The following is a 23,298-nucleotide window of genomic DNA, read 5'->3' on the forward strand; positions in this document are numbered from 1 at the left end:
AATGCTCACAGGAAGTTTTAAATAAAATTTATAAATCAACCAAGTGTGTAGATAATGTGACCAGCAATTCAGTTTTGTTTTATATGTAATAGAAACAGAATGGAAAGGAACACTAAGTAATCATCTCTGGGGTAGGGATTTCTGGATAGTATAGTTTTTTTTTTTTTATATCTTTAATTTTGAATGATGAACATCATTTATTTCTAAAATCAGAAAAAAAGTATTAGCGTGTTAGGACTTTTTCAGAATAACCTTGAGAAATGGGAAAAGGAAACAGAACTAAGGAGCTGTCTTATCTTTTTAAGAATATATCTATTCTATTTTTCCTTCCCTCTACTTGGTCAGTTTGTTCTATGAGGAAGAACGTTCAGGGCCCTGTGCAGGCGAGGCAAGCACTCTACCAACTGAGCTATGTCCCCGGCCCTTGAATTACTTTTTAATTAAATTGATTGCAGCCCATTATATCCTATGTATTTTAGGAAACCCCAGTGTCCACTGTTCCCCTGAACCACAGGCCCTTAGCTCTAACACACACTCACTAGCTCAAGTGCCTTTTCTGCACAGGGCATTATTTCTGCCTAATTTTCTATATGCCATGGATTTTATGCAGCTGAGATCCTTTTCAGTTTGCCTACATTATCTCTGCTTACGGTTGCTTAGACTTCCTTCTTTGTGTTTCTCCTTGTTCCAGGAGTTTTTCCTAAGGGTTTGTTGGTAATAAACTGTTTTTGTTTGTCTGGATCTCTCTTTACTTGGCCTTCTTCCTTTAGAGAGAGGCTTGCTGAGATTCACAGAAGGCTCTCTGGCCCCCATGGCTCAGCTGTAGTAAGACCATGCCTTCATGGAGCTGGAGAATGCGTGGAGAAAAACACTTAAAGAGTCTGTAAAAATGGTTGGTGGAGTTATGTGAAATTCTCATAGTTTGGGTATGTTCATCCAAAAATATGATAGAAATCACACTCACCTCATTGATTTTAGAAGTCTGGCTGATTCAGACACAAATGACAGGGGCTAGAAGAAGTGGCTTTCTGAGCAGTTCTCACTAAATGTCCGCCTGGAGTCACCCGCTCACTCTGTTGGTGGGGTCTGAGGTTGGGTCCTAATTGTGTGCAGGATGGAGGTCCCTGCCGGGGGAACCACAGACCACCCATTTAGGATGAAGGAGATCCTTGCTCCCTAAACAACTGCTCTGGGCTGCCTTGGTTTGTGTGGGAGCCAGGGCCTTGTCCCCGGGAGGCAGAGGTGGTTCAAGGAGCAGTATTCATGAGCAGGCGGCTCGTGGCTTTGATCAGATCTGCAGCTCTGTCTCCTAGCTCAGGACGCAGCTGTGGCCGCAAACCAGTGGGAGGGATGGCTTGCCCCTGGGAGTCACCGGAGGTAGCCTCCCCCTCCACCCGGAGCCACGGCCATGCAGGCGAGGTCAGGTGTCCCCGCAGTGTGTGTGAGCCCACCCTTTCACTGGGAGGTGTTGACGTTTGGCGTCTCAGCTTTGAGCAGATGACTCAATCTCATTTCCCACTTGTGTGGGTGCCAGGTTGTCACGTGTCCACCTCGAGGATAGTTGTCTGAAGGACCTGCAGCTCGTAGTCAGGGATGGCAGACCACGAGGCAGGCTGGCTTCAGCCCTGCACTACCTCTCTGGGTCGGCACTGCGCTGTCGTGTGGGTCTCTCAGGGGTCCAGAGTTGTTTCTGTAGCATCCTGCACAGCACAGCGAGGCTTTCTTCCTTGCCATATCACAGCGTTGAAATGCATCTCATCGTATCGTTTCATATGGAGCCTTCCCATGGGAGCATGCGACCCTTACAAGTGGCTTCAAGTGGACACAGTGTTCCACTTTGGCTGAGTTCTTCCCAATCACTGTCACCAAAGGAAGCCTGAAATTCCCTGTGAAAGTCTTACTTGCACCAGTTGGGACAGTTTTCAGATGCTGAGCCATGGGGGACACCAGTACAAGTCCATCCCTCAGCTTTTGAGGACAAATCGCTTAAAGACTTTTGTGTGTTTCAGATCTGGCGCAAATACGATGCCGACAGCAGTGGCTTCATATCAGCGGCTGAGCTTCACGTAAGTGTCCCTGGGGACAGTCGCGGTGGGAGGGGTCTTTGTCCTTGGCGATTTGATATGTGTGCATCATGAGTTTGATTTCCGTGATTCTAAGAAACATGGATTTGAATAGATTACTTAAAAAAAAAAGCATGCCTGTTTAGAAGACTCAGCAGGTGCGGGCTGCGACGTTCTCTTTAGCAAAGAGGTACACTTGAGCACTTTCGCTTTTTTTCATGCCTGGAGCTATTCTCTGGGTTCCCTGAGCTCCCTTCTAACAGTGACAGCCCTCCATGCTTGGACTTATTGCTTGTCAAAAACATCCTACCTCCTTCTTCAAACAAACACAGTCAATAAGGCCTCTACAGAGCTTTGCAGCTTATTTACTTATGACATACAGTGTCACTTTTCTCTGGTGTCACAGAACTTCCTCCGAGACCTCTTCCTGCACCACCACAAGGCTGTGTCCGAGGCTAAGCTGGAAGAGTACACGGGCACCATGGTGAGTGACAGAACTTCTCTCCCCAGTGCTCCTTCCCCCTGCTCCTCTTTTGAGACCAACTGCGTGCACCAGAAAGCCTCATCTCCCGAAAGCACTGGCCAAAGCGGAATCACTTTAGCTTTTCTCTTGGGAACAGGCTGTGTGCATGGGGGAGGCTGTTTGCTGTCTTTGGGGAGCCGAGGGAAGTCCAGGCAACGTCAGGCTTCTCAGCACCAGGCCAACAGCCCAAGTGGTAACAAAAGCCACAGGGAAAAAGTCAACACGGACCTAGGTGATTAGGACAATCAGATGGGCATGGCTGCCCCTCGGGGACGGTTCTGCTCATCTGGTGTGTGGTTCCGTGTAGTGGGGGGTCAGAAAGAGGGGGATGTGTCTTCCTGCCACTTAGTGGCCACAACCTAAGACAAGTGTTAGCCTCCCAGCATCACTCAGGTCTGTAGTGACATGGATTTAACGGTGCCTAGACACCTTGAGGGCAGTGAGCTGCCGCACCTGAAGCACACTGTGGTATTTGCTGTCACCATGTCACACTTACAACATCCTTGTCCCAAATGACTCAGAGATGTCGTCAGCGTCGGGCTTCCCGAAAACATGGTGAGGTGTGAGGAGTTGCCCTGATGACTCGCTCTCCCATTCTGCCTGTTTCTACCTCCCTGCGTCTCTCCAGCCCTAGTCCACCATTTGTGCTGAATGGAATCTGGCTCCTCTGCCTGTGGCCTTCACCGTATCCCCCCCCCCCCCCCCCCGTGTGAGCTGCCTTTCATCAGATCTGCAGGTTTCTTCCTTAGAAAGCAAGTCATTTGCTGATGGAGGCTGAATCATGTGCTTGTGGGTGGTTCCACTCATTACCTTAGGAGTTCTGGAGCAGACCCACCTTGCTGAGCTGGGCGGGTAGTGGGAAGAGCCTCTGGTTCTGTTAAACATGCCCCCAGCTTGATCTATGCAGACCCTCAGTTGGCGTTTGCAACCACTGGAAGTTGGTTTAAGGTACGATAACCCAGGAAACTCAGTTACTCAGCCGAGTGCACCAGCTGAGCTGGAAGCTGTCCCGATTTGCCTTTCTGGACCCGTCCCTGCCTCTCGCTCTGGACCCTGGCGGCTCTGAATGCTGACCCCGGTCAAGCGAGTCTCCGGGACCATGATAAGTTGTGATTGGCTTGGACAGGAAAAAAGGTGATGCCCAGGGGAGAATGACACCCCAGGGCAGGATCTCACTGAGGAGACCGACTGGCGACCTGCTCTGTTGGTTTGTTTAAACAGCTCACAAAACGACATCCAAAACCCTGTGTAAATATGTGCCCAGCACTTACGGGGGAGCAGACAATCCCAGCTCAGGAAGCTGCGTCCCTGCTGCAGAGCTGGCTCCAGGTCCCTTTTGACTGAGCACCAGGGAAACCTTGTAATGGAATAAAGAACATGCAAAAGGGCAATTAGGCTGAAACTGCTGGGGACGGAACAAGGAGGGTCTCTCTAGCTGAGCATGTTTTAAACATTGACTTAATGACAGAATGTCGGCGCTGGCTGTTATCTCACTTTTATTAACTTATACAACATGAAGGACATAATGAATATATTTGCATTTTGAATCTCCAGCATAAGTTCCTGGTATTTTTCTCCCATGAAGCCCAGGGGCTCGGAGGGCGTCTCCCACTCCACTACTTTCTGACTGCTTAGTCGAGCCTGGCTCATCTTTTCCCGACTTTTCTTCATCTGGCTCTTGTTAGTCCTTTGAGATGCAGTTGCATGCCGTTTTGCCTGAGAGCCTCACAGGACCTTCTCCCCTGGCGAATCCAGGGCTGCTCTTCTGTGCCCCCAGCACCATGGGTGCTTGCGGTCTTCATAACATAGTCACTCATCCAGTTCACTCTGTGAATATTTGTTAAATTCTCATTAAGCCCCAGGCACTATTCTAGTCCCTGGTGATTCAGAGGTGACACCAGAGGCAGAGGGGAGGCTGCAGGACTCAGTAAATGCAATCAATAATGTATCCATTGCAGGAGCGGGTGGAGGGTGATGGAAAAGTGGAGCCAGGCCAGGGCTGCAGGTGCCCTGGGCGGCGGTGGGTGGGGAGAAGAGGCAGCTTCCTGTGGGCATCAGGGTGGCCCCCTGGGAAGGTGAGATGCCTGGAAGGACTGGGGTGCAGCGAGAGCAGCCCCTGGGCAAGAGTGTGCCTGGGTCTTGCCAACAGGGAGAACCCATGTGGCTGCCGCAGAGTGAGAAGGGGTCTGAACAGGGACCAGACGAGCCTGGATTTCTAGGCCATCACGGAGATCTGGGTTTAGACTGAATCAAAGGGGAGCCGCTAGAGGATTCAGCGGGGGCTGCCGTGTTGACGAGTTTGACACGGGCAAGGGTGGAATCAAGAAGAGCCCCGGGAGGCGCTGCCATCCGGGTGAGACCCTGGCAAGAGGACCGCCAGGTCGTGGTGGGCAAGAGCTGAGAACCGGATCTGTCACAAAGTGGAATCAATGAGATGTACGGATGAATGGGGGAGTTGAGTGTGACAGTGACGTATGTGTCTGGGTATTGTCCTATGTGAGCCAGCAGGCTTTGCTGTGACCAGAATACCCCACAAGAACAACTTAGAAGAGGTCTCAGTCCAGAGACAGCCGACTCCATGGCTCTCCGTCCACGTGTGGTGGCCCATCATGGGGAAAGGGCCCAGGCGAGGAAAGCTGCCGGCCCAGGGTGGGCCTATTAGCAAAATCCCTGACACTGCACCGAGAGGTGCTGCCCACACCAGGCAGGAGAGAGATTAGCCGTCTGGACAGGATATTATTAAATAATGTCTACTTTTATTAAACATAAGCAAGTACCTCTGGGAGAGATACTCACGTCCCAGATTAGAGCATGAAATAGTGTAAGGCAACACATTGAAATCCAGCACTTTGGGAGACAAAGAGAACTGCATGAGGTGGAGCTGGGCCCGGCAGCTGTGGCTCTTGTCTGTCAGGCCTGGGTGAGCCGCTGTCTCTTTCTTCCTTCCTTAGTTCTAGGTGTCCCCTCTCCGATCCATGCCAACCTGGGATGGGCCTGGGCTCAGTCCTGAGGTGGTTTACTTTTCTGGGTCCACCTTCTCTCTACTGATGATCTCGATTAGTCTGTAGTTTTAAAGACTCGCTAAAGTTAATGACCTCAATCTCTTTCTCTGACTCAGACCACTCCTCTGAATTTCTTGGATACAGCTGGAAATGTATCATCTTCAAAATTGAAAATACGACCTTCCTCACAAACCACAGGCTGTTTTTCTTCATCTTAGTTAGGGAGAATATGATCTTTCAAGTTGGTCAAGGCACAACTCTCAAAATCATCCTTGATGCCTCTTTTGCTCTTACTCCACATCTAATCGGCCGATCTTACTGGCTACTGTATGAGTTCCTTTTCTAATCAGCCATTTTCTGTAACTACAACAAAATACCTTAGGCTAGGGACTTAATTTTTGGTTGTTATGACAAAATACCTGAGAAAAATCAACTTAAAAGAGGAAAGATCTATTTTGGCTCATAGTTTCAGAGGTTTCAGTCCAAGGTCATCTGGTTCCTTTGCTTTGGGCGGAACCAGGGTGGGGAGCATGTGGCAGAAGAGGCTGCTCACCTCATGGCAGCCAAGGAGGAAAAGAGAGAGAGAGAGAGAGAGAGAGCAGGCCAGGGTCTGAGGACAAGGTACGTCTGCGAAAGCATGCCCCAGTGACCGACCCCTTCCCACCAGGCTCTGTCTCCTGAAGTCTCCACCAAGGGTGCCGCCACCTGCCACTGGCCCTTTGCACTCCCCGTATCTCCACCAGGATATTCCTAGCTCCAGGTATGCACGTGGCTTGCTCTTTCCCTCAAAGGAGCTTTCTATGACCACCGGCTCCAAGCTGACCCCCCCCCCCCCCAGCTGCTGCTCCACAGACTACTCAATTTAACACAGGTAGAATAGTTATGTGGACTTTCATATGGAGTTTCATCACCGATTTGTCTGGTGCTGACCCTTTTCCCCTCTCCAGAAAATCCTCTCCATGAGAGCAGGAATCTTTGCTCCCTGAGCTGAACAGTGCCCGGCTCACAGTAGATGCTCAAAGTGTGGGTCCAATGAATGAAAGCACCGGTGAATGCGTATTTGTTGAATGAAGAAATGAGTGAATGGCAGATGCCTGCCAGACTGCAAACTCCTCTTCTTGGCCCTCAGAGCCCTCTGTGCCTGGCCGTCGTCCCCCCACTTACCCGGCACCCTCCTCCCAGTCGGACTCTGCGGGCAGCCCTCTGCCTGCACCTCCAGCTGAGCTCTGCACTGTGTCCACCTGCACCGTCCTCCCTTCCTCCCCCTCCTCCCAGCCTGCTGGAAGCCCCCTCTCCCGCCTCCGTCCTCCCCAGGGCCAGGTGCTCGCTCTACCCCCTGCTCTCGGAGGCCACAGGGATAACGCCAGTGTTGTTGGTCACCCTGCATTTCAGACCTGCATTTTGTCTCTGCTTTCCGCTCCCAAGGGTGTGTGCCACTGTGGCAATTTCTGGGGATCTCTTGCAGTACCCGGCGTATCGTTAAACTGTTATTCTGCTGTAGGGACAGATGAGGCAGGGCACCAAAGACAGCCGGAAACCGTTTTATTTGGCTGCAGCCAGGCTCAGAGGGCACAGCTTTTGCTGTAATCAATCAATCCCCTGAACCCCGAGTTCAGGGAGTTTCAGAGTTTAAGGGGAGGGGCTCAGAAGTTCACCTAAAAGCAGCTTTTTCTTTCACTGTTGTGGGCAAGTTAACTCTTCAAGGACCACACCTGAGAAGGGGAGAGCTTCTCCTCCCCTTTCTTCCCTCCCCCTGCCAGCTGTTACCATGGAGCCCAATTGGTAACTTATCTTGAAAATGTAGACGTCTCTGTGAAGCCCAGCTCAAGGCCAGAGGCCTTGTTAAAGGATTTGTCGTTTTTATCACATTTGGCATTTGCAAACACTTCTACAAACTACTAGGCTGGATACATGTTTGTGAAAAACAAGCAAAGGGGCGTCCAGCACCTGAACTGCCGACTTTCCCCAGACGGCTGGCCAGGTAAAACAGAGCATCAGGAACATAGGGGGTTCACCCACGCTGAGCCCTTGTCGAGACTCTTTTGCTCAGAGTCTTAAAATCGATCATGGTGAAGATTTCTGGAGAAGCTTAGTTAGGATTTTTGGGGGAGGAGAGGGCTCCACTGCAATTCAGTAAATGATGGTAGACAGATAACAGAAGAAGGGGCTCTAAGTGCTCCTTGACACAGTAATATGGTAATTACCAGATAAAGATGTTGATCTCTTTTTAAGATTAGGAAAAAAAAATTCTGTTAAGGACTGAAGTTTCAGTCTCTCTAGGAAAACTCAGGCCACTGAGCAGGAGGCAGCACCCAACGCCTTTTCCCCAGGACAGAGAGGCATTTAGAAAGCCAACGCCACGTCTCTGTATTAATCTATGGCGTCAGATGTTTTATTTCATAACCGAACATGGAACAAAGCAAACTCATAATGAGACATTCAGACTCCCTGGTTTAACTGGAAGAGCTCTGGTGACAGACACATTGTGTTACCTTTCTGTCACTGTGACAAAACCCCTGGGGCAGTCACCTTATAAGGAGGAAAGGCCTGCTCTGGCTAGTGGTTTCAGAGGCTTCGGCCCTTGGTGGCTTGGCCTTGTGTTTGGGCCTGTGGTGGCAGGACATCATGGCAAGGGCACGTGGGTACAGCAGGCCACCCACCTCGTGGCAACCAGGAAGCCAAGAGAGAAAGGAAGAGACTGGTGTCCTGAGTCCCTTTGGCAGTCGCCCAGTCACCTAAGACCTTCCACTGGGCTCTACCTCTTGAAAGTCCCCCCACCCCTGCCAACATTATCACAGGCTGGAGACCAGGACTTTAGCGCATGGCCCTCAAGGGGACACTTCCCAACCATGGATGAGCTTAGACTTGCATCTTGCCAATTTCTTAGCAAATTTAACCTTTCTCAACTTTGGTTTTTCTATTTGTGCCAGGCAGATATTTCTTACCTTGGAAGGATGTTGTGACCATGAAATGAAATGACATATAATGTATCAGAACTCAAATGGTCACTATTATTACAGCTCTAAAACTTAAGAGCTCTTATTATGTTCCAAACAAAGAGGCCAAATTCAAAATTCACCCGAACAGTGCAGAGTCCTGACGTTTCCCCTGGGTCTGGTTGTCCCCCTGTGGTGGGCTGGCCCCAGGCTCCCTTTATCACATGCTTCAACTCACAAGGTCAGGGCCTTGGAAACGGGAAGGACAGACCCCGGGTACGTGTACCATTCACCCCCATGTGCGCACAGGGTGAGAAGTTCAGAAGGTGGTTTTCAAAAGAACTCCGGTTCTTAAGTGGATCACGCGGCCCGCTCTCTGATGTTGAACCTCATTGACATGAACTTGGTGTCCGCTCTTCCTCAGTCCGATTTTAAGTGAAGGGGCTTTCCCCGTCTAGGTTAGCTCCCTGAGGAGTGGGGCCCTCGTCCTTACGAGCGAGCACGGGCTGAAAGCTCCCGCTGATCCAGCTCTCTGTTCAGATGGAGCCTCTCAGAGTGACAATGACAGTGTTCACTCTGGCAAAGGGTGTCACTGCTGGACTTTACTGGGCATGGTGTTCAAGAGACACCCCTGGACATGTTCTATGTACAGATGTATAAAGAAATCCCTGGGCCTTTAGTAGATTCTGTAAAGTACATTTTGGTGCCCAAGTTTTGGGAGCCTGGGCTTTCCAATCAAATACCAAAACGCACTGGACTTGGAGCGGGAGGAAGGATTTTTTAATGGAAAATTCTGTTGGATGTGTTTGCAGATGACCTCGCTGTCTCTTTTTCCCTGTGCCGCCTCCTCGTACTGTTGTGTTTAGAGACTTTCTGTGGCTTTAAAATGTTGTGAAGTCAGAAAATTCACTCACATTTCGACTTGCACCTGCCACACGTGTCTCCTCTGTCCTGTCCGACTGACCAGCCTTCCCACCTGTGGTCAGCGCAGAAAGTGCCGACGCTAGTGCTCGAGTCCACAGCGTGTCTGCCCTAATGCTGCAGATGGGCTCCGTGGAGTCTCTCTGAGCAGAGAGAGGCTCAGCGCTGGCTCCTTCCGTCTTTTGGGAAGCTGGGATTTCCTCACACCACAGGGCGCTCTCTGACGGGAGCCCCTGGGCTGAGGTGCTGATCGATCTGTTAGTCAGCTTTTCATCACTGTGACCAGAAAGCATGATGAGGACAACGCAGAGGAGGAAAAGTTCATTTTGACTCCTGGTTTCGGAGGTTCTGTGGCTGGCTGACCCCACAGCTCTGGGCCCAGTGGGGCAGAGCATCGTGGCGGAGGGCATGGAGGAGGAAAGCTCTCAGGACACGGCAGCCAGGAAGCAGAGAGAGCTCTGTTCATCAGGGACAAGTACAAACCCCCAAGGGACACCCCAGTACCTACTTCCTCCACCACACCCTCCCTGCCTACAATTACTGCCCAATTAATAATCAGTGGTTCAACCCACTGATTAGGTCATGCCTCCCTGATCATTTTGCCTCTGAATATTCTTGTGTTGTCTCACATGAGCTTTTGGGGACACCTTGTATCCAAACATAGCAGTGTGCTGTGTGGCTGCTGTGAAATAATTTCAGAAAACCCTGACTCAAACCAAGAAGCCAGGTTTCAGGCTTTAACCATCAGGCACAGTACCACTTTGTCTGTTGGAAACTGGTGGTTCTTGCTGCTGTCCACCAAATAACTGCAGTTTTCCTCCTGAGCACAGGTAGGACTACACCACTCAGCCCCTATGAGGTTAGGTGTGGCCGCAGACCTGCTCCAGATAATGAAATCTTAATGAGCAAGTGATTTGCCATTCTCTGTGTCTCTCTGCCTTGGTAACTGGGAGTGTTGCCAGAAAGTAGCTCCTGCAGGTCCCAGAATGCAGAGGTACAGCCCCTGCAAGTCCCAGAGTGCAGACGTGGAGCCCCTGCAAGTCCCAGAGTGCAGACGTAGAGCCCCTGCAAGTCCCAGAGTGCAGACGTGGAGCCCCTGCCAGCCCTCCCCCCTGTGCCACTGAAGTCAGAGAACCTGGGTGTGTTATGCCACACAGATTAACCCACTCAGGGGCTAGTGCTCTGAGCCATCCCACACAGACCTGAGATACAACTCAGTCTGTAACAAAGATGAATTTCCCCCCAGGCAGAGGGATTCCCCACCAAAGAGGCAAATATGTAATTAGAAGGGCGAAATAGAAAAGCACTTGATGACTTTCAGAATGAACTGTTACAAGTATTTCTTGCAACCGTTTTTCCTTCTGTATTTCAGATGAAGATCTTTGACAAAAATAAAGATGGTCGGTTGGATCTTAATGACTTGGCAAGGTGAGTAGTGTGGAAGTGAGGACACGGATTCAGAGACACCTTCCTAGGGGTCTGAGGACAACATGCTTTCAAAATGGGGGGTCAAAGGTCACCTGGAGGGCAGAAGATGATGTGCTTCTTAACAAACAAACCCCTGTTTCTGAATCTTTGGGGGTGACAGATCCCTCTGTGAAGATAATGAAAGCCCTTTCCCTAAAAATGTACAATGAGTAACATTTTCATGAAATTTTGTGAATGGACGGGTCATGAGCAGATCCTGTCCTCAAAGGTCAGACATTTATGGCCCCACATTGGGGCTGTGACCAAAAAAAAAAAAAAATCATCTTGAATCCATTCCCTGGCTTTGGGAATGTTGAACAGTTGGCCTAGGACACGGCTGACAACTGAGCCAGACAAGTTATGTGCTCTGTTCCCAAGTGCTGGAGAGTCCTCAGTGGGACATCCGGTGCCTGAAGGGTAGACATGAAAGAGGACAGGATAAGAGCAGAAGTGACCGGATTACAAAAGTGCTGGCTGTGAGCCTGGGAACATGACATGTGTCGGTGCCACTTTGTGTATCAGGCTGCTTTTCATTGCTATGTTGAAATACTTGAGGTAGGCTGCCTCATAAAGAAAAGTGATTATTTAGCTCACAGTTTTGGAGGCTGGGGGTCCAAACAGCACATTACCAGCTCTGGCAGGGTCCCCCTGACCGTGTGACATTGTGGTGGGCGTGTGTGTGGATCTCCACGTCTGTGCGGACTCTTTCCTTCTTATAGTGCCACCAGGATTCCATCAAGGGAGCGCCATTCAATTGAGCTAATCCAGTCACTTCCCAAAGACCCTCACCTCTAAACACCAGAGTTGGATTGCTTCCACCCTCCTAATACCACTAACGCAGATGTTGGGGGTCCACTCCTGCGGGAGTTGTACGTGGGGGACAACCCGGTTAAAGCACAGCCGCGTGTTCTGTCAAGGCCAGCTGAGCCCAAACAATGTGCAGTAGGTCCCTGAGCAGATGGCTAGAGTCACAGTCATAGATCCAAGATACACAGAGTAACCACGACCCTACGGGCAGGAGCCATGACACCAGCGTTCCAGGGTCGGGCTGGATGGCCACAGCAGTGGGCAGCTTCTGGCCAGCTGGGAGGGAGGATTCCAGGGACTGTAGGCAGGTTTTCAGAGACGAGGAGATATCGTGAGGATGTCACAAGCAGGGCAGAGTTCTGTCTCTTAGCAGATGTCACCTGGGGCAGCTGTCTCTCCCTGGTAGCTGCTTGTGCCCTGTTTTGAGGGACATCTGGGAAGAGGAACACACCTGGAAGAATCTCCCCTCTAAGGACCCTGACACGGCCGCAGCACCTGGATGGGCTTCTCTCTGTGCCTCTCAGGGCTGGGGGCAGCCTGAGTGTCCTCCCTGCCACTGCCCAGGCCCTCATCCTGATTTGGCCACTGGATGCAGAGGATCAGAGCGTTTCTCCCAAAGGCCTGGGGCAGCAGGGGTCACAGCCCGCAGTCCTGACTCTGCCCCCGCATCCCACTGATTCTCTTGGCCAACATAAGCCTGGCCCCTGTCCAGAAGAGGTCAGGCAGCCGGGAAACAGTCAGTCCTGGGAGGAAAGTGCCAAGGTCCAAGAGATTCCTTCAACACATGGCAGTCATGGTGAAAGGGGAGTTAATCAATTAATTTTATTTTTTATGTATTAATTTTTTTATGTGGTGCTAAGGACCGAACCCAGGGCTTCATGCATGTGAGGCAACCGCTGTACCACTGAGCGACAACCCAGCCCAAAGGAGAGTCTAAGCCTCGTCACTCCTTCAGCAATGCTTGCCTCTCCTGGGCATTTAGGACAGATGGAGTCACACGGGGCACGGCTTTCAGGTCTCCTTCTGGCATTTGGCATAGCGTTTCCAAGGCTCTTCTGACTTGTAGCATGATCCCATCTACATTTCTTTTTAGGGTCTACTAATATTCCAGTATGTACACACTCCATGTTCCCATCCATTACTCCATGATTTGGGGTGTTTCCTCTTTTTAGATATTAGGAGTGTCACTAACCACCAGTGTTTCTGTACAAGCTTGTGTGTGAATACACGTCTTAATTTTCTTCATTTTATTCCTGTGAGTGGAATTTTGGTTCATATGGTAATTCTATAATTTTATGATAAACTGCCCAATGGAAACACCAGTTCCACACCATCTCAATTCCTATAGATTTGGAGCAAGGATCTAAAGTGGGATCCTCCAATTTTGTTCTTATTTTCAAGTTGATTTTGCTTATTCTGGGTCCTCTGCATGTTCTGATGAATTTTAGGATCAGATTGTCAATTTCTGCAAAAAAAAAAAAAAAATAAGGTCAGATTCTGATGATTTTGTGATTTTGTTGGAATCTCAATTTGAGGAGCACTGTCATCTTAACAGTACTGTGTTCTGATTGAGGAACATGAGCTCTCTTGCCTTTTGTTTGGGTGTTCTTTAATTTCTTTCCAAAATATTCTGTTCTTTTCAGTCTCGAGGCTGCGTCTGTGTTGTGAAGTGTACGTTCAAGTGTTTTGTTCTTTCTGCTGCTGTCTGGATGGAATGGCGTTAGTTCCATGGGTTTTGCCCAATGCTAGTGAACAGAGGTGCCTTGAATTTTACGGGGAGATCTTGTGTCCTGCACCCTTGTTATGCTATTTATTAGCTTTGATAGTTTCTTGTTTTGTACTTTGGATTTTTTACATATAAGATTGAGTCATCTGCAAATACAAATAGCTTGACTTTTCCCCTTCATTCTGCTAATGTCTGCTTTTAATGGAATATTTTATCCACGTACATTTAATCTGATTCCTGATAAGATAGTATTTATATTTGCCTTTTTTATTTGTTTTCTCTGTTATGTTTTTGTTTTTCTATTACACCTCCGTGTGTGTCTCCTTTAAGTTGAATAGATATTTTCTAGTATACTATTTTAATTCCTTTATTATTTCTTTTACCATATACATTTTTAAGTTATTTTTTGAGTTATTCCTCCTCTCAGGGAATAAGATTACAATTAACCTCTAAATTTAGAACAACATAATTTGGATTAATACTAAGTTAATTTCAAGATTTTACTGAAACTTTGCTCCTATATAGTTCAAATCTATTCTTCAAATCCCTCCCTACTGTTTTGTGTTATTCAAATTACATCACTAAACATCATGTACATCACGTGCCTATCAACAGGTTTTGTTTTTTTGAGACAGAGTCTTGCTCTCTTACCTCAAACTCCTGGCCTTAAGGGATCCTCCTGCTTCGGCCTCCTGAGTAGCTGGGACTAGAAGCATGCACTATTGTGCCTGGCTCATAGATTTTTAATTATTGCTTTATGAAGCTCTCAGATTTTTTTTTTTACTTATGACGTTATGAAACTGTCTTTTAAAAGAGATAGAAAAAGAAAGTCACACACAAAAATCACATTTCTGCTTTTTGACTTGTGTCTGTAGTTACCTCTGCGGCGGTCAGTTTGTCGTTTCTCCATGTGGATTCATGTTTCTGACGGGTGCCTCTCATTTCCGTGTGTTTTCCAGTGTTTCCTGAGGGCTATGTGCACACCATTCATCCATCTTACCAAGATCAACCTCTGTGTGTGTGTTTTCTAGAATAAGCATTTCCTGGATTGCTACAAGAATTTGGTTCTTTTCCAGAGTTTTGAAAATGTAATTATTTCTTTCCAGTTTTCTCTTTGCTTTTATGGAGAGAGGATTTTCATGAGCCCACACTCAGCCCTTCCCACCACAGTCCCTCCAGGGCAGTACTGACGTCCATGGGTCTCTCTGTCCATCCCTTTGCCTGTTCCCGTGAGGCGGGATTCCTGAAGGCCCAGCACCGCGCTGTTCTGCTGGCTTCCCGGGAAGCCGCGGAGTCGTTCCTCATGTCAGAGGTGTGGAAAGAGTGAGAGCTGATGGAGCTTCATGTGGATTTTATTTTATTTTTCCCCCTTAGAATCCTGGCTCTCCAGGAAAACTTCCTTCTGCAATTTAAAATGGACGTGAGTATGCCGTTCCCTAGATGGGTTGTGCCCTTGTTCCTCTGCGCCTTGGGGAGGGAGAGAGGAGGGGAGGCAGGCGTTGGTCCTTCTTTTAGCTTACTTAGACGCCGGCGAGGCTCAGAGTGGAATCAGTGACCTTGAGGGTCACTATTGGAGGTTTGTAGAGGTGCCCAGGACCAGGAGGACCAGGCTGGACTGACTGGATGCTCTCTCCACCCCAGGCCTGCTCCACGGAGGAGAGGAAGAGGGACTTTGAGAAAATCTTCGCCCACTATGACGTCGTAAGTGTCTCCCTGAGCTGCGATGGCCTCCGTGTGGGCACATCCTACCCACATTCCTGAACTCATGTGGCCAGTGGCAATCCGGCACGCGTGTTCTGCGGCCAGGGGTACCTGCTGCTCCTCTAGGGATGTCCAAGAGCTAAGTATAAATGTTTACAGTTGGAGGGGGATGAAACCACATGCCTTTTTTTTTCCTTCTATCAAAATTAAGAAAGTTTCTCCTTTATGTGTGACTAAAAGTCCATTTATAATCATTTGCTCATAAAAACATACCAACAAACCTCCCCATGTCCAACCCCAGGAAATGGAGGCAAGGCTGCACCTACTTGGCCATAAGAGCGTTTCTGTCTCCAGGACCAACTGTGTGGTCATATTTCCGGGAGAGAAAAGCAGTCTAACGCGCCAGGTGCAGTTAGGAGATGGCCTTCTTGAGGACAAGCAGGATGACAGAGAAGGAAGAAGGCAAACAGCAAACCGGGAAGGCGCAGGCAGCATCCCCCGGAACCAACCCGGCTGGATGTCTGTGTTCTGTTCTGAGAGGAAGAGCTTCAGGGTCAAGGCCGAGGCTGCCAGGGTCCCAGTCACCTTAGGGCTTAGCGGACGGTGATCTGGGGCGGGTTTCTCACCTCATCGGCCTCCAGGAGCCGTGTTCTGTTCTCTGTAAAGGTAGAGGGTAAAGACAATGTACTTCCTACCTAATGCAGTCGCCATGTTTATAGTGCTTGGAAAATACGCTAAGACATGGAATTTCCAAAATCGTATATTAGAAGCTCAGGATTAAGGAAATGTGAAAAGAATGGACACTTTGCTATCGCTGGGATGTTAGAGAACAGATATTTTAATGTTTTATATTTCATAGACATCCATGTTTATATGAGTTATAAAAAGGGTAGGAAAAAATAGTCTTATCTATAGATCAACTGACAATTATAATGTGTTCACTCCGTATAGGCTCCCCTGATTTACTCTCTGTGTTTCCCTAATGACCAAGCCATTGCTCAGTCATAAAATGAAATCTTAAAATGTCAACCTATCCTTCAAAGGGTCAATAGGGTGTGCAGTTGCAGCAGTCTGAATTGAAGATTGGAGTTTGGAAGAGAAGCAGCCAGTGAATTTCACACGGATGCTATTTTCAGGAGCTCAGGGACCCAGACCTGCTGCTTCTCACGTGGTGACAGGGAACTGTCTGTAGGGAATTCCTCCAGTGCATGGGAACATCACGTTCCACAGGAAGGACATATGTTGGATCAGGCCATTTCTAGATTAGTTTATGGCTGCAGAGGAACACCCACTTGGTCTCCTCACCCACTTTATTCTTGAACCTTTTAACTTAAGAAAATGCTGTTGGGTGATTGGATCTTTTTATCTTTCAGAGTAAAACTGGAGCCCTGGAAGGCCCCGAGGTGGATGGTTTTGTCAAAGACATGATGGAGCTGGTCCAGGTGATGTCCCAAGGCTGTGGGGGCGGATCCTGTCAGGGACGGGGTTGCTGTTTTGATTGATTCCGTCTTTCACTGTGGGGGTGAGACAGAAGGTTAATGCCAGAGAGAAAACTCTAGAGATGTAGTCTATTTGAGAATCTTTAAGAGTCTGTGAAACTCAAGAGACCTCCTCACTTTCTTAAGATTAAATTCAACTCACATGAAGTTATTATAGAAACATCTTTTTGCTTTACCAAAATAACTCAGTATTACTGTATATTTTACTATTTTATTTTTTAATTGCAGAAGATCACTTCTAACTCCCCAGACTTGGTTATTAGAATAACTAAAATAGAAACAAAATTTAATTTCATATGACAAATCTCATATTTGGGATTGTAAATTTTTTTTTTTCACCAAGGGCTTTCTTTCATACCTAGCAATTATCAAGCATTTTTTTTTTTTTTTGAGTCCCAGAGGGTTGCTTGGCTGCATAATCTGCATAAGCAGGTAATTTCCAACTCCTTCTTTTCCAAGGGACTGTGCAGACAATGGATTCAGCATTTCTGAACCCAAGGCCCTTTTTTTGAGGTTTGTTTGGTATACAATGTATCCTTGTTGGTTCAGATAGCTACAAATTAGAATAACAATTACCAATCACTTTTGAAGCCCCAGAGTTCTTTGCATCTTATTTAAACTGTGGAGACTCGAAACAGAAAAGTGTTCAGATAATCAATTTTTGCACAAGTCTCCAGGAAGTTCACTCCCTGGGACTCAGTGGGCCCAGGCCGTTCTTTCTTCTGTTAGTCGGGATGACTGGGCTCCTTCTGTGAGGCCTGACTCTTGTCAGTCCTGCCTGGCTGGTCCCTGTCCTCTTCTTTCCCCCTTGACCTGTTTTCCCTGGTGGTGACACTGAGGGCTCTTGCACCACCAGAGCTACCGATGGGCCCTTGTGTGGTATTTCCCTTTGCTTTGGTTGCTAGAGGAAAACCCCGTTCTTCTCATTATCTGTTTAAGAGATGATGTGACAGAAACCAAGTCCTCACTGGTGGGACATTAAAGATGCATGCACCAGGAAGGGCCAGGCTGGGGCTTTCATTTGCTTTTGATGGGATGCGTGGCCTGTGAGCCTGGCTTGGAGGGTGCCCTCTCCAAAACGGACTCTTCATCTTACACAATAGGCGCAATAGTATCTGATTCCCGAGTTTTCACGATGACGAGGAATGATGTAAACACCTGTCACAGTCCCTGGGTGACAGTCAGACTTCCCAAAACGATCGGCTCATTTGAACAAAGCAGCTGGAATCTCTGGAGCACGTTTATGAGCTTGAGAACAGTTAACACTCAGGAGGGGATTTCTCGAGAGCTCCAGAGACTGTAAAACTCTCTGCATATTGTAGAAAAATATTGGAAATAAAGGAAGAAATGAGTTGAGTAGTCGAGAGACTCTAGGCTGGGGATTCAGGTTCTAGGCTGAGTGTTCTGGGTCCCAGGCCGTGACCCCCAAGGTGACCTTGGCAAGTCATTTAGCATCTCCAAACCTCAGTTTCCTCATGCAGAAGATGGGAGTCACCATAGATCCCACCTGCATAAGGTTGACATGAAGATTATAGAGGAAAACCTGCATAATGTTGTGCTATTTCACTGTTATCTAGGATATTAAGCCATTACTGAGAGATCAGTAAATTAGCCGTTATAAAGATCTCACAAATTGATCTGGAAGCTCTTAGCTTTTATAGCTTTAGTTATAGCTTTTGACCTTTGCTATATTTCTGATTTTTCTAAAAGAAAGGCCAGATATCTATATCTATATTTCCTCTCAAAAATCACCACTTTTCAGCCTGGATAATCTTCATAATTTTCAGTGATTCTGCCCTTGAGTCCTCACTGTCTGGCAATAATTTCCAAAGATCCAAAGGTAAAGGTGGAAGTAAAACTCAACTCAGAAACAGAAGAGACATTTTTTCCCCCCAGAGAGAATTAAAGAGAAGGGAAAACTTGTAGCTCACAGAGCAGTTACAGTTATAGGAACAGAAGCCGAGATGGGGTGCAGGGGAGCTGCATGGCTGCAGTTGGCCACATGAGAGCACATGGGGGAAAGGCTGAGATGGGTGTGCAGGATGAATGAGCCTGTGCTGGGCAGGCCGGGCTGCTGATCTCCGCTCTGGGCTTCCTGGGCATCCGTCAGGCCAGCGGCAGCCCCTCAGCTCCCTCCTCATGAGGAGGCTGTTTGTAATCTCAGAGGGGCTCCCCGAACTCAGTGTGTTTCCACATCATCGTCCCCTCCTGCTGTGGACAGGGGGATGTTTGGCAGGAGGGGACGACACCCGACCTAGAGGCCTGAGTCTAACATGCGCCTCCCCTAAGAGCTACCCTGAGCACGAATGTGCCTTTCATGTTTAGTTTATAAAGGTGACCCATACATCACTGGGGGTTGGACCCTGGAGAGTAGGGGAGCAGTGGACACTGGGGGTTGGACCTGGGGACTAGAGGAGCATTGGACCCTGGGGACTAGGGGACCATTGGGCACTGGGGGGTTGGACTCTGGGGACTAGGGGAACAGTAGAGATGAGGCATTGGACCCTGGGGACTAGGGGAGCAGTGGACACTGGGGGTTGGACCTGGGGACTAGGGGGCCAGTAGACACTTGGTTTGGCAGGAGTGCTCCTTATGTTAGAGAATTGGAGTGCACAGGAAAGGGAAGTGGTCTGATAAATGTACGAAGGCCACTGAAGGACAGAGTCATCAGTGATTCCGTTGATCTGATTATGGTGCACCTACTGTGGGGGAAGAGGCCGGTCCCGATGGTCCCCCACTTCCCAGGATTCAAGGGGTCAGATGGCCTTTCTTCAATCAGTGATCCCAGATCCATCCCCGCTTCCTCATGGGGTGGATGAGGAAAGTTGTGGAAGATTGTGGGCCTGCCTGGGTGTGAATCCTGGTTCAGTGTGACGACTGGGGACAACCCTGAGCTAGTCCCCTCCTCTGCACAGTAGGGATGAAGGTGGGCACAGCCTCATGGGCTGTTCTGAAGTGGGATTAGTGTGTGTAGAGCCCCTACGCCGGGAACCCTGTGGGCTCGTGTTGGCAACTTGCTGAGACCAGGGTCCCAACAGCCTCAGGTGAAGGGTCTCCGCTGCTCCGTGGACTTCTGAGCAGTAGCATTCCAGTCTCTGACTCACAGTGGGATGCCCGGCTTTAAAACAGAACTCAAAAGGCCCAAGGACAGGTCCCCTGGGTCCTCACCCACCACCCAATCACACAGAGGTACCTTCCACTTGCCTCAGGGAGGTAGCATCTTGGCAGGAAACAAGTCTATGATTCTCTTTTTTATTGGCAGTGCCGGGGCTCACACTCAGGGCCTCGCACACTCTGGGCCAGCGCTCTACCTCTGAGCTATGTCTCCAGCCTGATATCCTTCAATTAGGAAAATCAAACTTACAATAATTTGAACGAGGTTAACGAGGTTAATACATTGCAAATTGATTCAGGCTATCACGTAAATGACTCCCATGAGTCTTCTAAAGGTGAAGATTTGCCCAAAGGACACTGGCAGGGTGCCATAGACCATAGAAAAGCTGTCATAAGGTCACTTACGGAGCTAAAGTCAAACATCCCAAAGGAGCTCACCACACGGGGCCTGAGTGCAGGTTGCTGTTTGGGGACGCCAAGCCATCTCCTGGGGACACTGGTATCCCTGTCTTTTACTGATACCCAGGGAACCATCCCTTGTGTGTCCCAACCAAGACCCTCTTGACAAGGGTCCCATCTGGGTCTCACAGGGCACCTTTGACAGAGGAGTAAAGTGGGCCAGATGATCTGCTCCCAGGCTCCTTGTCCTCCTGATGTCCCCTGAAGCCCTCCCCAAGCTGTGGGTCTGTTCCTCCTGCTCTGCCAGCTGGCTCCTGGTTTCTGCTGTTCTCTCCCCTCCTCCCTACTAAAAACCTGCTATCAGGGACAGTTTGGGTGTCAGTCACTTACCCTGCTGGAAAGTGCAAGTGGGCGTGTCTGCATGCGCCGTCTGGTTAAGGATCAGGAGTTCTTGATCCCTAGTCCCCAGAGTCCAACCCCCCAATCTCTCCTACTGAGGTTTATTTTAGAGGTCCTCCCATCCAGGAAAACTTGGGGGCAGGGATGAGGTGGGGGGCTCTTCTCAGGACCCCTAACATCAAATCCTGCAGGCAGAGCTTTTCTCTCTTCTTCACAAAACCACGGCGGAAACCCAGGGCTTGGCTGGGCTTCTGCTGGGCTGGGTCTCCCTTCTCTCTGGACACTGACTTTTTAATTTAGATTCCTGGCCATCCCCACAGCGGTCCTGCAGGAGAACAGTGCCACGGGGGAATGGGCTCTTAACTGACGGGGGGTGACGGATGAGGCCCAGCCTCCAGCCGGGCAGGACCTTTGCTCTCCCTGAGCCTCTGTCTCCCAATCTGTAAAAGGGGTGCGATTGTCTCCCTCCCAGCCTTGCTGTGAGGGCCAAGAGAAACACGCACCTGGGGAAGAGCTCTGGGTTCCAGCATTGCTTGACCTTCTCAGACCTTCGAGCTGAGGCTTTCCCTAGTGGACACGCATCCTCTGGAGTAAGACCTCTGTCCCTAGCTCAACATGAAATGTAAAGCACTGGATTTCATCCTCCACAGCCCTTCTTTCAACCAGAGGCACAAAGCCTCCCACAGGGAGTTAGCAGAACATGGCTCCACTCTCTCGGGCCAGGAAGGAGCATTCTGTGATGCCAGTTCTCTGCTTCCAGCAAAGTCTCTTTATTATGATTGCTCATGAGACAGACTTCCCGTGAGAAAGCCATTTAGAAATACAAGTCTTTTTCTTTTTTCTATTTTTTTTTTTTTTAATTTTCTTTTGCCTGGAGGGACAGGCTGAGGAATGAAGCCACTGGAGAGGACTTTTCTCTAGCAGTGCCGGCTCGGGTGAGGGGACACTCTGGGCTCCGAAGCTCCCAGACGGAGGGTGCTGGCTGGGCGATCAGGGAGGACACTGTGGGTGGAGCTGCCCCGTGGACCTTGCTTGTTGACCTGCTCCTTTTGTCCTCTGCAGCCCAGCATCAGCGGGGTGGACCTTGATAAGTTCCGGGAGATTCTCTTGCGTCACTGTGATGTGAACAAGGATGGAAAGATCCAGAAGTCGGAGCTGGCTCTGTGTCTTGGGCTAAAAATCAGCCCCTGATCTTCACCCAGCTCCACCTTTGCCTGCGTGTCCCTCTGTGCTCCTGCTGTTGAAGTTGTCCCTGGGCTTTGCTGCTGGGGACCCAGGGCAAACTTCTCCCCGACACCGTGGCGCTCTTGGTGAGGGTGGGGAAGGCCCTCCTTCCTCTCCAGAAGCCCCCGTGCAGTGCTGCCTGGTGTTGCTTTGCCCTGGAGCCTGGGCCAGCCTGCTGGTCTGCTCTGCTCGTCCCTCCCAGGTCTGGATGGCTGGGCCTCAGGCCGGTCATCTCCCGCTCTCTTCCTGTGGCTTTCTGCTGAGTCGGCCGAGTGTGTGGCACCCACAATGTAGAGATTTCTGTGTGAAATAAATCTGCAATTGAAAACAAAGGTGTCCTGGTCATTGCTTTTGTGCCACGGCCCTCGAAGTGCTCCTCTGATGGGTTGTGGACAGAAGCACCTGTTTACCTGGGGTGGGTCAGGGGCAGCATCCTGAAGGAGCCTGCTGACCCCAGTGAGCGGGCCTGAAGGCGGAAGCTGCCAAGCATCGCCTTTACTGGGTGGGGAGACCAGGACGCGCTTCCTGGGTTTGTGCCCACGTGCTGGGTGAGCAGGCCCGGCCAGGCAGTAGGACTACATAGGAACCTGGAGAAGGACTCCCCGGTGGCCCAAGCACCTGCCCCCCACCCCCGCCGTCCAGCAGCGTCCCTGGTGAGTCTGGAGCACGGAGCCTTCTCTGCTGCCCGGTTCTTCCCGTGGGCCCCTGTGCATGCTCTGGCCCCCCAGCAACTCTGCCGCTTCACTCTGGAGCTCAGACTTGTCCCCGTGAGAGGTCCCCGGGGGAAGAGGGGAGGAGAGATGGCTGTGAGGGGACCCTGCTTTCCTCTCTCTCAACACTTCACTCCCCATGGCGACATCCCTGCCTGGTCCCGGCTGCCCAGGAACCTCGGGCTTCACGCAGCGTCCTGGGCACAGCTAGAACGGCCCGTTACGAGCCCCTCATCACTAAGAGCCCTGCCATTCACGGGATCCCCGTCATCGGACCCTGGTCTAACCCTGTTCTCTGACCCCAGGTCCCCTCCCTCCCCACGCAGATCATGAAGGTTAGTGGGGAGACGTTTCCCAGGTAACTCAAGCAGCTGCGTAATAAGAAAAACCACGGTGGGTTCCTGTCCAGAGCCCAGGCCCTCTTCCCGTGCTAGTTTCATGCACCGTCAGGAAACATGGCTCCCCACAGTGGTTTGGCCTTGCTGTGGATCCCCCGCAGCCCAGGACATTGCCCCGAGTCTGCATCCTTCATTCTGGGGTCACACATCACGAGAACTGAGAGTCCAGGAAGCAGCATGGGGCAGGTGACATGCCAGCCACTTCTTCTCGTTGCCCTGGTGGGTGGTTGACCCCACACACAGCCTTGGAAGGACAGACGTCCATTCCAGGGCCAGTGCTGCCAAACCCACAAGAAGGAAAATGTCCATGTCCGGGAAGCCGCGTCACTCTGCAGAGCAGCGATCCCTCTTCCTGGTCCCCTCCCTGTGGTCTTGATAACACGATTCATTGTCTTACTGCAGTTGAGTT

General features: G+C 49.8%; 1 protein-coding gene across 1 annotated transcript in view; it reads left to right on the plus strand.

Annotated features, from left to right (window-relative positions):
* Nucleotides 1–21,748, plus strand: part of Scgn (secretagogin, EF-hand calcium binding protein) — a 34,107-nt gene extending 12,359 nt beyond the window's left edge. Inside the window, exons 5-11 of the mRNA XM_027948059.2 lie at nt 2,010–2,066; nt 2,470–2,547; nt 10,818–10,873; nt 14,820–14,865; nt 15,087–15,146; nt 16,520–16,588; nt 21,620–21,748. Of these exons, the coding sequence (XP_027803860.2) occupies nt 2,010–2,066; nt 2,470–2,547; nt 10,818–10,873; nt 14,820–14,865; nt 15,087–15,146; nt 16,520–16,588; nt 21,620–21,748 (495 nt within the window). The remainder of the gene's footprint in view (nt 1–2,009; nt 2,067–2,469; nt 2,548–10,817; nt 10,874–14,819; nt 14,866–15,086; nt 15,147–16,519; nt 16,589–21,619) is intronic.
* The last annotated feature ends 1,550 nt before the right edge of the window (nt 21,749–23,298 follow it).

The sequence above is a fragment of the Marmota flaviventris genome, chromosome 6, assembly GCF_047511675.1.
Source record: "Marmota flaviventris isolate mMarFla1 chromosome 6, mMarFla1.hap1, whole genome shotgun sequence".
Taxonomy (NCBI): domain Eukaryota; kingdom Metazoa; phylum Chordata; class Mammalia; order Rodentia; family Sciuridae; genus Marmota; species Marmota flaviventris.